This window comes from Saccopteryx leptura, chromosome 3 (assembly GCF_036850995.1).
Source record: "Saccopteryx leptura isolate mSacLep1 chromosome 3, mSacLep1_pri_phased_curated, whole genome shotgun sequence".
Taxonomy (NCBI): domain Eukaryota; kingdom Metazoa; phylum Chordata; class Mammalia; order Chiroptera; family Emballonuridae; genus Saccopteryx; species Saccopteryx leptura.
Window position 1 is genome coordinate 141,449,433 of NC_089505.1, and position 15,798 is coordinate 141,465,230.

At 42.8% G+C, this 15,798-nt stretch overlaps 1 protein-coding gene across 1 annotated transcript in view; it reads left to right on the forward strand.

Moving 5' to 3' along the window:
- Positions 1-15,798, forward strand: part of IL12RB2 (interleukin 12 receptor subunit beta 2) — an 83,180-nt gene that overhangs the window by 31,329 nt on the left and 36,053 nt on the right. Inside the window, exon 8 of the mRNA XM_066376504.1 lies at positions 6,397-6,476. Within this exon, the coding sequence (XP_066232601.1) occupies positions 6,397-6,476 (80 nt within the window). The remainder of the gene's footprint in view (positions 1-6,396; positions 6,477-15,798) is intronic.

The window sequence follows — 15,798 nt, forward strand, 5'->3', positions numbered from 1 at the left end:
TGTGTTGGTTATTGTCATTTTTATTGGACAATTTAAGAGAAAAGAGGTCAGTGTCCCTGATTAAATAGTCCGGTGTTGCATGTTTTAAAAATTCTTGTGACACACGATTTGAAAATCACTGATACAATATAATTATAAGGTAATGATAGAACCCAGCAGAGAGAGACACATTAACGGTACAGGAAAAGTGGTAGAGAAGTCCTTGATAAAGCAAGTTTGGGGAATAGATTCAGAACTCAGGTTAAGGGATTGAATTTTGTTGGAAATAGAGATGCTGTGTTAGGAAATTGATGGTGAAGTCTGAAAGTTTTCATAGTGGAAAGATAAAGGAATTCCTGCCTGATGGCTTCCTTTTGCTCGGCAAGTGTGAGGCAAAGGCGCCAGTTAAGAGAATCAGATCATTGAATGTGGGTAGGTAGAGACTGACAGTACAGCCTTCAAAAAGGAACACCCATGTGGATGATGGGCCATCAAGAACAGTGACAAAAAGAGGTAAAAAGAAAACCAAAATCAAGGATTAAAAGTCATCAAAGAGGAGGATGGGGGAGTCTATTTAAGTCTTCCCAAGAAGGCACAGCAAATAATATCTGAAGGTGAGAACCTACCACTGAAAACTTTTTTAATCAAGTAGGTGTTTGTAAGACCTATTTGAATTTAATTGTTTGAGACTAGATTATATATATATATAATAATATATTTTATATATTATTAAATATTAGAATTATAATAATTTTATATATTATATATATGCAGGGGGTCCTTGGGTTAAGACACAGTCTGTTCCTATGACAGTGACATAACCTGATTTTTGGTGTAAGTTGAAACACACCCTAGCTTAACACAAATGGAACACTTGCACTTTTAACAGTACAAATGGTGTAGGTAAGTGTACTGAGTGATGCCAACTCCCTCACTCATACACGGCTGTTACTGTGTATTTTTCCATAGTGCACAACCAAACTAGTTCACCCATGTAGTCTGTAAGTACAACACTAATGGCACAAGCCAAAACACTCATGTCTCAGTTCTTTTAAGTTTTTTGTTTTTATTTGACAGAGACAGGGAGTCAAGAGAGAGGGACAGATAGAAACAGACAGGAAGGGAGAGTGATGAGAAGTATCGATTCTTCATTGCAGCACCTTAGTTGTTCATTGATGTGCTTTCTCATATGTGCCTTGACCGGGGGGCTACAGCAGAGCAAGTGACCCCTTGCTCAAGCCAGGGACCTTGGGCTCAAGCTGGTGAGCCTGCACTCAAGCTGGAAACCTCAGGGTTTCGAACCTGGGTCCTCTGTGTCCCAGTTTGATGCTCTATCCACTGCACTACCACCTAGGCAAGCTAGTTTTTTTAAAGTTTTTATGGGAGTAAGCATCGTAAACTCAAAACGTTGTATGCCAAGACTGTCATAATATAATATTTCTCACAGCCTAAAGAGTGGACATCAAGGAGCCAAGCAGTGGATGATGTCTCTCTCTCTTGTCCTGCTTAGAGCATGACTTAGACCACTAAGTCATTTCACTTGTGCATTTCACTTAGTCCACTACCTGAAACCACTTAAGATATGCCTATTCCGTATTTACTTTTTGTTAAATTCTCCAATTTCACTATTCTTGGAGATCTTTATTCTTTTCTTCGCTGCCTGCTAAAACCTCTGGGGGGCTTTCTACTCTGACTCAGTGGCTCTTGTCCACAGCCCTGCTCTACTTTGGCTTCAGATATGGACGCTAACCTTAGACGCAACACATGGCGTGGCTCTGATTTGTCTGCCACACACAATTTTATAGAATTTTAGAATCTTGGTATTTTAAATTTGGAAGAACCGTCAAGGTCATTTAAGTCATTTAGGCCAATCTCTGGCTTAATTTAGGATCTCTCCCATTTTACATATTGTTGACTCTAGATAACCCTACAATTTTCCCTTTACATTGGAGCTAGTTTCATCTCAGGAGAGCTGACTTCCATTTTGCAGTACAGGTATTTGTATATTTAATCATTTGTACCCATTTGTGTTTTTATGTGGGGGTATTTTTTGTATTTTTCTGAAGTGAGAAGCGAGGAGGCAGTCAGACTCCCACATGCCCTCGACCAGGATCCACCCGGCATGCCCACCAGGTGGCAATGCTCAGCCCCTCTGGGGCGTTGTTCTGCTGCTATTGGAGCCATTCTAGCGCCTGAGGTGGAGGCCATGGAGCCATCCTCAGTGCCCGGGCCAACTTTGTTCCAATGGAGCCTTGGCTGCAGGAGGGGAAGAGAGAGACAGAGAGGAAGGAGAGGGGGAGGGGTGGAGAAGCAGATGGGTGCATCTACTGCGTGCCATGACTGAGAATCGAACCCAAAACTCCTGCACGCCATGCCGACGCTTTACCACTGAGCCAACCGGCCAGGGCCCCATTTGTTTTTGTTTTTTTATTTTATTTTATTTTTATTTTTTTTGTATTTTTCTGAAGTTGGAAACGGGGAGGCAGTCAGACAGACTCCCTCATGCGCCCAGCTGGGATCCACCCGTCATGCCCACCAGGGGGCAATGCTCTGCCCATCTGGGGCATCGCTCTGCCACAATCAGAGCCATTCTAGTGCCTGAGGCAGAGGCCACAGAGCCATCCTCAGCGCCCGGGCAAACGCTGCTCCAATGGAGCCTTGGCTGCGGGAGGGGAAGAGAGAGACAGAGAGGAAGGAGAGGGGGAGGGGTGGAGAAGCAGATGGGTGCTTCTCCTGTGTGCCCTGGCCGAGAATCGAACCCGGGACTCCTGCACGCCAGGCCAACACTCTACCACTGAGCCAACCGGCCAGGGCCAGCATTTGTTTTTTGTTTTGTTTTGTTTTGTTTTGAAGGACTTTTTTTTTTATGAAATCTTTTTTTTTTAATTTTTTATTTATTCATTTTTAGAGAGGAGAGAGAGAGGGAGAGAGAGAAACAGAGAGAGAGAAGGGGGGAGGAGCTGGAAGCATCAACTCCCATATGTGCCTTGACCAGGCAAGCCCAGGGTTTTGAACCGGCAACCTTAGCATTTCCAGGTCGGCGCTCCATCCACTGCGCCACCACAGGTCAGGCCAGCATTTGTTTTTTAATCACTTCAGCTTTCCTTTTCCCACCTGCCTATACTAGTTTTAATCTGCCTTTTGCTAAATAACACTGTGGTTTGAACTTTTAAGTGATTTTGTAACAGTTGAATATCAAAGATTCTTTTTAATAATAGCCTGACATTGTGTTAAGCAGCAGTGGTTTGACACCTCTGGTCATGAAATTCTGCACATTGAATACTCATACAGATTCAACTAATGATTTCTCTCCCATAGCAGCTTACCCTGTACGTGGCTGCCATTAAAATTTCGGTTTCACTTGAAATTTCTCCTTTGAAGAGACTCTGATTCTAGAATTTGATTTTCAGCTCTGTAATAATAATAGTAGGTTGTAGATCTTTAATGAGGCAGTGAGTGTTCCCTTTAAATTTCTTACCAATATGTAATTAACTGAAGACATGTCATGCTATGGGACAAGTCAACTGGCTTTGACACTGAGTGCAGCCAAGTTTCCATATCCTGATTATGTGTCAATGTCTGGATTACCTAGTTTGTGAAATGTTTAGTTCTTTGCTCATCATAATGAACTATAATGAAAGAGCAGGGTCTTTGGAGACCAAGGCTCAGTTCCCAGTTTTTGCCATTTATCAGCTGTTTGTCTTCTATAAATTATTTAACCTTTGTTAGCTGTAAAATAGGTGTGATGCATGCCCTGCAATGTGTGAGGATTAAGTGAGATAATGTATATAAAGTATCCAAATATTACCTGGCACATAGAAGTGGTTAATATATGTCAGGTTCCCTTTCCTTCTGTTGCCTGTGCGTTTTTCCTTTTTTGCATCTGGTCTGGTGGAAAAAAAGTCCTGGTTTGATTCCTGGGTCGCTCTTCATAATCCTAAAGGACTGAGGTTTTCAGGGTGTCTTAAGTATGTATTTCTTACTACTTAGTCCTCACTGCAAGGGTAGATACTACCACTGGTGGAAAGAGAGGGAGAAGAAAAGAAATGAATGTTTAGAAAAAGAAAACAAAAAGAAAAGAGGGCAAGAGAGGCAGGAAGAGGAAGTGACAAAGGAAGAGGCGTACTACGAGGGGCTGGAAGTATTACAGAGAATGCATACGCCTTCCCAGAACCTGGCAGCTGCATGGTGCAGAGTGAAGACCACAGGCTATGAAGTTACACAGACCTGTGTTCAAAGCCTGGCTTCTCTGATGATTAGTTCTGGGACCTTGAACAATTCCTTTGTCTCTCAGCACTTTCATTTTCAAGTGAAGAAAACAACAGCTAATGTTACTGTTTACCATGTATCAACACTCTTCTAGTCATTTAAATTCTCCCAACTGCCCATGTGATGTACAGAATTATGATCCTCATTTGACAGATGAGGACACTGGCTTAAAGATTTGGTTAACATTTATTCAAGACCACAGATCTGGGATTTTCCCCAGATGGTCTGGCTCTGAAGCTCACGTTAACCACTGCACTAAAGCTACGTTTGTCACAGTAGTGAGGAGACACGAGGTGTAGCTGTGAACGGACCCACATGGGACCTGCCCACAGTGTGTGCTGGGACATGTGCTTCCCTTCCTTTTCCTCTTCCCTCTCCTTGGCTGCTTGTCTTCATCTTCTGTTCCGCAGGTGGAACTTAATTTTCTGGAAACATTATAGCCTCACCATAATTACACTCTAAGTGTAACTATTAAATAAGTTAGGTTGGTGCAATTTCAGGGGTTGCTTATTTGATTTCACCCCTGGCTATAAATCAGAACAAATCTGATAGTGGGAGAAATAAAACTATTTCACCCACTTGCACACACATGCATGCATACACATGTACACACATACACACTCTCTCTCTCTCTCTCTTACCCACAGTGGTTGATTTAGTTTCTTTTCAAGGCATGTTTGATTGACTTTCTCATATTACATCATATTTGACCATTGTCTTATAGATTGATGGTTATTTTTTTTCATCAGTTCAGCCTATACTTTAGCATCAAGTAATTAATTTTGCCTGATTTTTTCATTCATCATTTAACAAAGAGTTACTGGGAGTCTGTTACATTCTAAGCATGGTGCTGGGTAGGAGAAATATTAAGATGCATGAGATAAACCTTCCTTTCAAGTAGATCATTGTCTAATGATCATAAAACCAAATAATTGTAGTTCAACATTAGATCAGGAGTAGAGATGAACACAAAGGGTTTTGTACTTCTGCAGGTTCAAAAAATGTTTTTCTTATGATGTATGTTTTTATTTATTATTTATCTTATTTTTTTTTTTTTGGTATTTTTTAAAAGTGAGAAGTGGCAGAGAGACAGACTCCCACATGTACCCAACCGGGATCCACCTGGCAAGCCCACCAGGGAACAATGCTCTGCCCATCTGGGGCGTTGCTCCATTGCAACCACAGCCATTTTCATGCCTGAGGTGGAGGCCATGGTGCCATCCTCAGCATCCGGGCCAGTTTGTTCCAGTGGAGCCTTGGCTGCAGTGCGAGAAGAGGGAGATAGAGTGAAAAGAGGGGGAGGGGTAGAGAAGTAGATGGTCGCTTCTCCTGTGTGCCCTGACCAGGAATCGAACCCAGAATATCTACATGCTGGGCCAATATTATACCACTGAGTCAACTGGCCAGAGCCAATGTTTTTATTTTTTTTATTTTTTTATTTTTTTTTTATGGAGACAGAGAGAGAGAGTCAGAGAGAGGGATAGTTAGGGACAGACAGACAGGAACGGAGAGAGATGAGAAGCATCAATCATTAGTTTTTTGCTGCGACACCTTAGTTGTTCATTGATTGCTTTCTCATATGTGCCTTGACCGTAGGGTTACAGCAGACAAAGTAACCCCTTGCTCGAGCCAGTGACCTTGGGTCCAAGTTGGTGAGCTTTGCTCTAACCAGATGAGCCTGCACTCAAGCTGGCAACCTCGGGGGTCTCAAACCTGGGTCTTCCGCATGCCAGTCCGATGCCCTATCCACTGCGCCACCGACTGGTCAGGCTGTTTTTATTTTTGACAGAGAATTCTTTATGCATTCCAATGAAAAATAAATAATTATTTTATTAATATATGTGTCAAGAGTAAGTTAGGAATATAATTTTCTCCTTAACATTTTTAAAAAATTTGTTTTTAAGGTAACTGTGAGCTTTCTATGGCCAAAGATGCACATGTTCATGGTTTAACAAAAGAAGAAAAAAAATACTGGGGCAAAAAGAGAATTGAAAGGATTTTATAATCTTATTCTCCCAGAATTATGTGTTAAAATACTCATTGACTTTTAAAGGTTTTAAATTGTGTGTGTGTGTGTATATATATATATATATATATATATATACACACACACATACATGAAAATATGTTCTTTCCCTTTCAAATCAGAGCCTACTGGGACATTAGATGTCTGGTATACGAAACAGAACATCGACTACAGTAGACAGCAGATTTCTCTTTTCTGGAAGGTAAGTTTTCAGTGTCAACTTAAAATTCAGGGGAATTATATATTTATGGGTTTTTTTAAATTTTGTTTTTATTGAGATTTAATTGACATATAAAGGGATTTATATATTTGAACAATACATTTTAAGGATAGAAAAAGGCCTTTCCATTCCATAGTGGCTTTCATGAGGCTTCAGGGTGTTGGAGCTCATTTTCTCAGCCATATCTTCGTGATATTTGACTGAACATCATTTCCTTTCACCAATAAGGGTGAGAGCACTGGGCTCCTTCCTCCACATATCACATCATTTCCTCCTCCATTTCCTTGTCTTTTGCTCGTCTAGGTCCTTTTCCACCCCCAAGCACGTCCACCCTCTGACCCCACGACATCCTTTCTTCTGACTCTTGTCCCCTCTCTGCCCACCCCTCTCTTCTATATACAGTGTGCCCAGCAGTGACCATGCCACCTGCCTCGTGCAGTCGGCAGATGTGGGTATTTAGAAACATTTTGTTGTTGTTGTTGATTCTGAGAGAGAGAAAGGGGAGGGGAGGGAGAGAGAGAGGTAGAAGAGAGAAGGACGAATTCATAGTTGCTTCACTTTAGTTGTTCATTGATTTGATTGCTTCTTATACTTGCTTTGACTCGGGGGAGCTCAAGCCTAGCCTGTGACCGCCTTGCTCAAGCCAGAGACCATGGGCTTCAAGCCAGTGACCTTTGGGCTCAAGCCTGCAACTTTGGGGTCATGTCAATGATCCCTTGCTCAAGCAGGTAACCACGCGCTCAACCTGGTGAGCCTGCGCTCAAGCCAGCGACCTCAGCGTTTTGAACCTGGAACCTCAGTGTCCCAGGCCAATGTTCTATCCACTGTGCCACCAGCGGTCAAGCGGAAAACATTTTCTATAGTCATTGAAAAGGGAGAGGAAAAGCTGCCCTCCCTCAGGAACACAAATAATAGCCAAGAAAATAACACGAATAAGAATGGAAAGCAGCTCTTCCTCAGGAATAGCAGTAAAACAGCAGTAAATCCAACAACCTCCCAGAAAACAGTGCAGCCTAATGTCATTTACAGGATGGGAAAGTTTCACAGAGTGCTGAAAACTGGCACTATCGTTTCATTTAATCCTTACCAAACCCTATGAGGTAAGTACTAGGTATCCCCACTGATCAAATACAAAACCTGAGGGTCAGAGACGAGTGCTTCTCAAAATAACCTTGCTGCGGAGTGCAGAGCTTGTGCTGAAACCTGAGCCAGAACTCTTTCTGCTACATCATGACTCATCTTTGCTGAAAGAACTTGCTATTTGAAGTGAACTACTGATTGGCATGCTCATAATAAGAGGTTTTTGGGTGGCTCTATTCCTTCTTATTTCCCAGAACCTCTCACTGCCCCTCTTGCAGCTAAGGGTAAGTGAACAGCGTTGGACTTAGGCAGCTGATGAGCACAGAGCTCGAAGGGTTAGAGTAATGAATGTAAAGTTCTCTGGTGGGGTTAGCCTGATAGATTTTGATAGTTGCAATTTTCTTCAGAGTAAGAAGTGAGCCAGGCAACAAATGAGCTCATTCTCCCACTTTTTTTCTTTCTCTCTCACACACACAAATGTCTGGTACAAGAGGAGACTACTATAAATAGCTGGGAAAGTCATAATCAAGCTCTTTGAAACTAAAACGGCAGCTTACAATTTATTTTAAAATGAAGCCATTTACACTAGCAAGACAATCCTTACAGCAAGACATCAGAGCAGCCATATTGGTTACTATTATAGAAGAACCCAGATCAGTTCTTGGCTCTCTGTTTTTGTTTTCACAAGTCAGTGACTGGTTAAAACCGGAATTCCTCCTCCCATAAAGATTTCTCCTCCCCAAAGGTCCTCAGTGGTGATCCGAAAAGATACGCTGTTTTTCAGTCCCGCTCCACTCGCTTTGCTCCAGGGTTCCTCTCTGCGGAACGCGGGTAAGGACACTGGTGTCTGCGTAACTGACGAGACCATTGTGGGGACTTAGAAGTGAGAGGACACAAACATGGAAAAATCACTGGGGCCACCAAAGAAGAATTAAATGCTGCTACATTAGGAATTTTTATCCTAACGGTGACAGCAGCACATACCCAGTGCCACGCCTGTGCACTTCTCACTGGTACAGAGAGAACAGGTGTGAGCATGGTTCTCTGAAACAAGTGTCAGAGCTAAGTCAGCGTAAACAGTGCTTAGTAAATTCTTCTGTGCTTCTCAGTTGAATCTTGCCCCTAATCCTCACAGAGCTTAGGTTATAAAATGAGGTTTTGGATTTCAAAGGGACTTGACTCTTCTTCTAACTCACCCTTCCTGACATGAACATTGCTCCCATATCAGCCAGGACAGACAGAGATGTCTGGGACCTTCTGAGACAGGGAAAATTCCACTTTGTGGGCAGTCTTTGCCATGATAGTCCTCTCTTATTGTTAGAAAATCTTTCCTTATGTGGAGCCAGAATTGTAGATGCTTGAATACAAGAGCAAAAATGCAAATACTAGAAGCTTCTATAACTTGATAGCGGCCATGACAGGGAACTTTCAAACGTATCCGTGACTGTCCAGCCTGAGAGGGTGAGAGAAAGCCGGATCTAGCCCTCCGTTTTGCAGGACTGTCACAGGGTTGAGTGCTTTTCTGCCAAATCCTGGGCTTCTTCAGTGGCCCCAAATAGGCCACGCGCCTGGGACCGGGAATAAAACACTGAGCAGTTACTGAGATGAGCGGGCCTACTTTGGACCACAGAACCACAGAATCACGGACCTCTAGAGCCGGAGGGAACTTAACCAGCATGCGGCCCCACCACCCATTTTACAAATGTGGAGACAGGTCTGGAGAGGTGAAATATTTCCAATGAGAGGTAAAGGTGTTTGTTCCTGGGAGCCTTTCCTGGCAGCAATCACTGCCCCTTCTGTTTGGAACCGTTTTTGTCCCACCCGTCCACCAGGGAATGCCTCATGCAGCTTTCAGGCAGGCTTGGGGACTTTACAGGGTGGTCAGGGTGGTGCCATGACACAAGAAACCCACTGAAATGTCAGACTAGAAAGAAATGCTGCAGCCAGATCAGGTGCTTTGTGGTGGGGCCCAAATTAGACCCCTACTGGGGAAAGGAGGCAAAGACATGCGTGTGGTGGTTTGTTTTTTCTAAACTGTGATTAATACTGGGAACCCCAGTGAGGGGACACCCCACCACTGCAGAGAGGGAAATTTCAGGTGTTCGCACCGAAGGAAACCCCAAGTAAAACCCCCTTAGTCTGTGAACAGAGTGAGAGCACGTTTCTTTCACAGTTGGGCAGATGTGAGATGACCTGATGACCTTTCATTTTTGCAGGATGTTTACATTAGAGGAGAACAACCAGTGCTGAATGGGCACAGTCCCGGTGGGCCTGTGGGTGTGGGTGTGAAGTGTCTGTGAGTGTGAGTGTATGTGAGAGTGTATGTGAGTGGTGTGTGTGTGTGTGTGTGTGTGTGAATACAACAGGTATTTGTGAATATGTGTGAATACACATCTTTCATGTCTGTGAGGGATATGAGTGTGGGTTTGGATATGTGTGTGTGTGTATATATATATGTGTGTGAGTATAAGTACATGTGTGTGAATGTCTTAGTTTATTCAGGCTGCTAAAACAAAATACCATAGAATGGGTGGCTTATAAACAATAGAAATCTATTTCTCGAAGTTCTGGAGTCTGAAAGTCCAAGATCAGTGTCCTAGCATGGTCAGGAGAAGGGTGTTTCTGGGTTGCAGACTGCTTGCTGTACCCTCACATGGTGGAAGGGGCTAGGGAGCTCTGGGGGGTCTTTTTTATAAGATCATTAATCCTATTCATGAGGGCTCCGGCACCCCCCAGAGGCCCCACCTCCTGACTCCATCATGTTTCACCTTAGGATTCCACCGTGTGTGTCTTGGGGACACACAAACATTCAGACCACAGTAGTGAATAAGTGTGAATGTGTGCAAGATGTGCATGTGGAGGTGAGTGTGGGTATGAATGTGTGTGAGTATCAGTGTGTGTCTGCGTGAGTGTGAGTGTGTGTATGAGAGTGAAGGAGAGCTTTGTGTTTTATTCTGGTTCCCACAGAGTTACTCATTTTCCCACTTCTTGGTTTCTCCTAAAAGCTGCATTTCCTCAAAAATATCCTGTACTATTTTTGCCATAGTTATTTTTAAAAGAAAATGTATTTTCTCTCTCTAAGCCAAAAATTACAATCTAATCCATTAAATACAATAAAAATACCAGGTATTGTTAAAACAGCACATGCAGTAACATTTAGAAACTGTTTCTCTGTCACAAACAACCCATTTTGTGCGAGAGGCTTTCATAGGAGGCTCTTAGTAATCCTGTCCCTCAGATTTCTCTGTCTTCTTCTCTGCAAAGTTTCATGTTGTTTCCTTTGCTTGGATTAAACATTATAGTCCATGAGTCAAATACACTTCCCTTCAGTTAATACAGCATATGTCCTTTAAGAAGAAAATCACCTTGTATGGATATAGGTATAGGTATAGATATAGATATAGATAGACATGGACATAGATATAGGTGATATAGATATAGAAAAAGATATAGATATAGAAAGAGATATAGCTATATAGATAGATAGTATATAAAAAGATATGACATTGGGTAAACTGGTAAGTTTTCCAGTTTCCTCTGTTAATTTCTTCAGGATCTTCTCACTATCTTAATCATAGTAAAATCAGAAACCTTCTGAAATTACTGCTGAGGCCATGGGTCTGGAAGACAAATATCTACATGTAAGTAAAAGCTGATGAATTCACTCCATTCATTTGTTCATTCAAACAAATATATTTGGTACCAGATGCTGTGCATGCTTCATGCCAGCGATGTGGAAGTGAACAAGACAAATCTAGTCCTCATGACCCTGAACTCCCAGTCCAGCAGGAGCACAGCAGTGGGAGTGGGGTGATGAAGGCACTCAGTCATTAAGGAGGAATTCAAGACTCAATGGGGGGGAATGGTGGTCGGGCTCACCCAGCAGAGCCGGGAGATGGACAAGGAGCCAGAGAGGACCTCTCAGAAGGTAATACTGAGCTGACCTCAGAAGATCAGCTGAGCCAGGACAAGGGTGGAAGCACATTTGTCAGGAGTCCCTCTGGGGACTGTGGATTCAGCCTATAAAGAAAGGATCACTTCAGTGAAGTGCCATCCCATAGAAATATAAAGCAAACTACAAATGCGAGGCAACCATTGGTAATGTAAATATTTTCTCATAGCCATATTTAATATATATATATATATTTAAGATATTTAACCCAAATGGAATAGTTTTGTTTCACCATGTAATCCATCCTTTTAAATTATTAATGAGCTATTTTACCTTTTTTTTTTCCTACTAAGTCTTTGAAAACCAGTGTGTCTCCTAAACGTCAGCCCAGTGCAGTGGCTGAGGGTCCGCCCCCCAGAGAGCACACGTCTCAGTTCAGACCGGCCACGGGGGGAGGGCATCGTGGTCGCCTGCAGCTCGGGGCTCCCCCCTGTGATGACAGCGCAGCTCTAGGGCTTTGACAAGCAGCACAGACAAGAAGGAAACACTTGGTTACAAATGTGGGGGAAAGATTTGGTGGTTTTTATTCACTTGTTAAATGAAGTAATTCATTTAGATAAACACCTACCTCAAACCACAGAAGGAGACAAGAAGAAAGAGAAAATAATGAGCCCCCAGAAAATCCGTGGGGACAAGAGGCAGCTTATTCAGTACATTCACTGTGTCTGTTTCCCCCTGTGTTTCTCTGTATCGCATGAAGAACATTCCAGCCTACATCATATCGCACTGAAGGGATGAATTGTTTTGCCCTCTCATATGAAAACTGTTCAGGAAATGTGGACGGTGCTGCTTGCATCTTGATTTATATTGACAAAGGCCTATTGTCAATCCCCGGGGAAGACTGGCTGCTGGGAGCCTGAGGCCCTTATCTAGTAATTATAGGATGTATCCAACCTCAGAGTCAATACTTAAATACAAAAGCAGCAGGTGGGGAGATTTCAGTAGTTTGTCACAATATTCAACTCTATCTCCTTCCTTTCCCCAAACCTTGTCCCATCCCAGGCTGGCATAGCATTTCAGAAGCCCGTTTCAGGACAGGCTGCTTTCCCTGGCTTACTAGTTACACAGGTTATACCAGCTGCCATGTGGGGACCTAGCAGAATGGAGAAGACGAAGATAAGAGAGAAGGCAGCAGAAAATTAACAGAGGCTAGAAAACAGTGTGGTGATTGCCAGTGTGGGCGGGAGGGGGAGGTATAGAAGAGGATGTGGGGGAGGAATGGTGATGGACCGAGACGACTTGGGGGTGGGGGTTGAATACACAATATAGTGTACAGAAGACATGTTGTAAAACTGTGCACCTGCAACCTGTATAATTTTTTAAACTACTGTCACTCCAATATATTCCATTAAATTTTTAAAAATAAAATTAAAAATAAAGCAGAGGTAGAAAGGGAGTTAAAGTTTTGCTCTTATGAAAGTTTCCATTATTCCACTGGTTTTCTAGCTGCAAAACAGAATGAAAATTTTGTGGGGTAACTACCACGGGGTATGATTAGCAATTAAATCAGTTCAGCGTAGGACACATCTGGGAAGAGTCTCCTAAGTGCTAACATCATAGTGGTTAAGAGTTCATCTTCTAGCACAGCGGTTCTCAACCTGTGGGTCGCAAGGTGACCCCTGTGTTTTGGTCGTTCGACCCCCGCCGGGGTCGTGACCCACAGGTTGAGAACCGCTGCTCTAGCAAGAGCTGTGCTTCCTGAGTTTACATTTCAGCTTTACCACTTAATGGCTGTGTGTTCTTAAACAAGGTGCTTAACCTCTCTGTGCCTTAGTTTCCTCACCAGCAAATAATAATAATATACACCACATGAGGTTGTTATGAAGATTAATGAAAAGTTTACTAAGCCATCATAGGAGGCAGACATCGCACATGACACAGGATGCAAAGGCGAGCTGGCAGGCTAGTGGAAAGGTAGATGCATAGATAAGTCATTTCAATACAGTTATTTTAAAACTTCCCGATGAGGGTTGTCCTTTGAGGCACTTGTTCCCTTGGACTGGGGTTGCTGAAGGTAGTCATGGGTTCTGAAATCCAGGTACCCAAACTGAAAGCCGCAAATTATATGTCTTTGGAATCAACTGTATGACATTGGTGAGACTTCCTGATGGAGCTGTGGTATAAGCCGAGTCAAGATGGCTTGGCTCTCCACCAACTGACAGAAGAGTCATATGAATATGATGGGAGAAGTGCCAATTATGATGATTTTTCAGTCAGAGTAAGTGAGAGAAGGGAACTCGCTCAGTCATGCACCAAGTACACTTTGAAACAGTTCACTTCCCCTTAGCGCACTGAATCCTCCAATAAGCCCATGCTGTACTTAGAACTATCCTGATTTTACAGATCAGAAATGGAGCCTCAGAGAAGTACAATAACTTGCCCACGGTCACACAGCTGCAATGTGGTAGAGCAAGAAAGCAAAGGATCTGCCCAAAACAAAACAGAACAAAACAAAAAAAAGTCTTTACAAAAATGTTTTTAAGTCCTAAGAAGAAATAATTTATGAATTAACAGAAACACCTTTCTTCTAATATACAGTACTTTAAAACAAAACAAAAACCAGGGACCCTGAATTCTGACATGTGTTAGATTTTATTCTGTCATGGATTATATTCATCGAGTTGTTTTTGATGCTGGGAGCCCTTTTAGGCAGAACTCTTATAATAAGTCTATGAGGGAGCCGTTCACTCATTGCTTCTCAGACAAACCCAAGTTAGAAAGGTTGTTTACGAAGTTAAATCATTCCCCACAGGACAGGACAGAACGAAAACTGAAGGACAGTTTTCTTAAAGGCAATAGGACAGCTTTTCCTTTTTTAGCGTTTACTAATAGGAGAGGATGACAATGACAGTGGCAACACTGGGTTGAGACCAGCTTCAGCACTTCTCAAGGAAGTACAAGAAGTACCAGGTCTTCAAGACACTCCCAGGGATGCCAGAAACGGTCCAGACATCTCTTCCTCTCCTACATCCACCAGGGGGCGCACTAAAACTCACATAACTTGTCCGTGGGGACTACTTGAGTCAGTTTCTTAACCACTCCAAACTTCAGCACCCTCATCAGAGTAGGGAGTTATAAGGATTACATCTAACAATAGATATGAAGCTCCCAACTCATGGCACGATAGTTTCTCCCTTATCACTCACCCAAATAAATACTGAAATAAAAATAAGTTCATCTGGAAAGACCCAGCTGGCTACTGGGGTCGCAGTTCTTCTGGGTTCACAGTTTGTCTCTTTGCGACTCAGGGCCATTGTCTCTGAAAAAACAAAAAAAGAATTCTGGATCTCCACCTTCCCCAAAATTACTGACATTGTTGATGTTCCCTGTCAGAAAGTACCACAACCTCACAATTAAAGTTTTATAGCTTGGGGGCAGAAGAGTGACAGATTTCCAGCCATGAAACATGGTGGCCCATACTTACCAGTTCATCTCCTCAGGCTCAACAACGTGAGGAGCAGATGTCAGAGTCAGGGGGTCACTAGTCTAGAAGTCAGGAGCCCTGGATTCCATTCTCATCCCTTTTCTTAATCCCTGAGTGGCCTTAAGCAAGTCACTTCATCTCCCTGGGACTTAGTGTCTCCTTGGTAAAAGGAAATGTTGAATTAATTGTTAATCTGTAGACTCCCTTTCTGTTCTGTTGTTCTGTGATGATATTCCATTCCATGTGGGCCATAGGGGCAATGGATGACATAAATTTTTGCAAACTTTATGTTGCAATTTTTTAAAAAAACTGAAACTATACTGTTTTCAGTTGCTTCAGTTGCTACCAGGCCAGCTGGGTAAATACTTGTTTTCCCATTGGCTCATTAGACCCGTTGGCTCATTGGACCCCTTGACTCATTGGACCCATTGGCTCATTGGCCCGTTTTTGAATTTAGAGAAGGAGACCAGTTTCCTGAGAGAGGTTAACCTTTATCCCAAAACTTGAGCTTGACGTTTTTATACAAGCATAACTCACAGAATCCCACATTTATTTGTCTAACTACCTCAACCCCCACACTCACCTTTTCATTGATATTTTTAGCTCTAAAATATGGGATATGGAAGGAAAAATGCAGAAGTGTGGTCTAGGCCTTTTACTACTCTCTGAGAACAAACACTCATCTCTTAGATCCACAGCTCTGTTTACTAGATCACTGTGATCACCTGGAGTTTCACAGCAGTCAGTGGGCAAGGTTGTTGGCTCCAGGATGATTTGGCATTTCCCCCCTTCTTCCAGCATTCTGCCATCAGATTGAATGAGATTCCTGAAGTGTCTATGAAGGATAA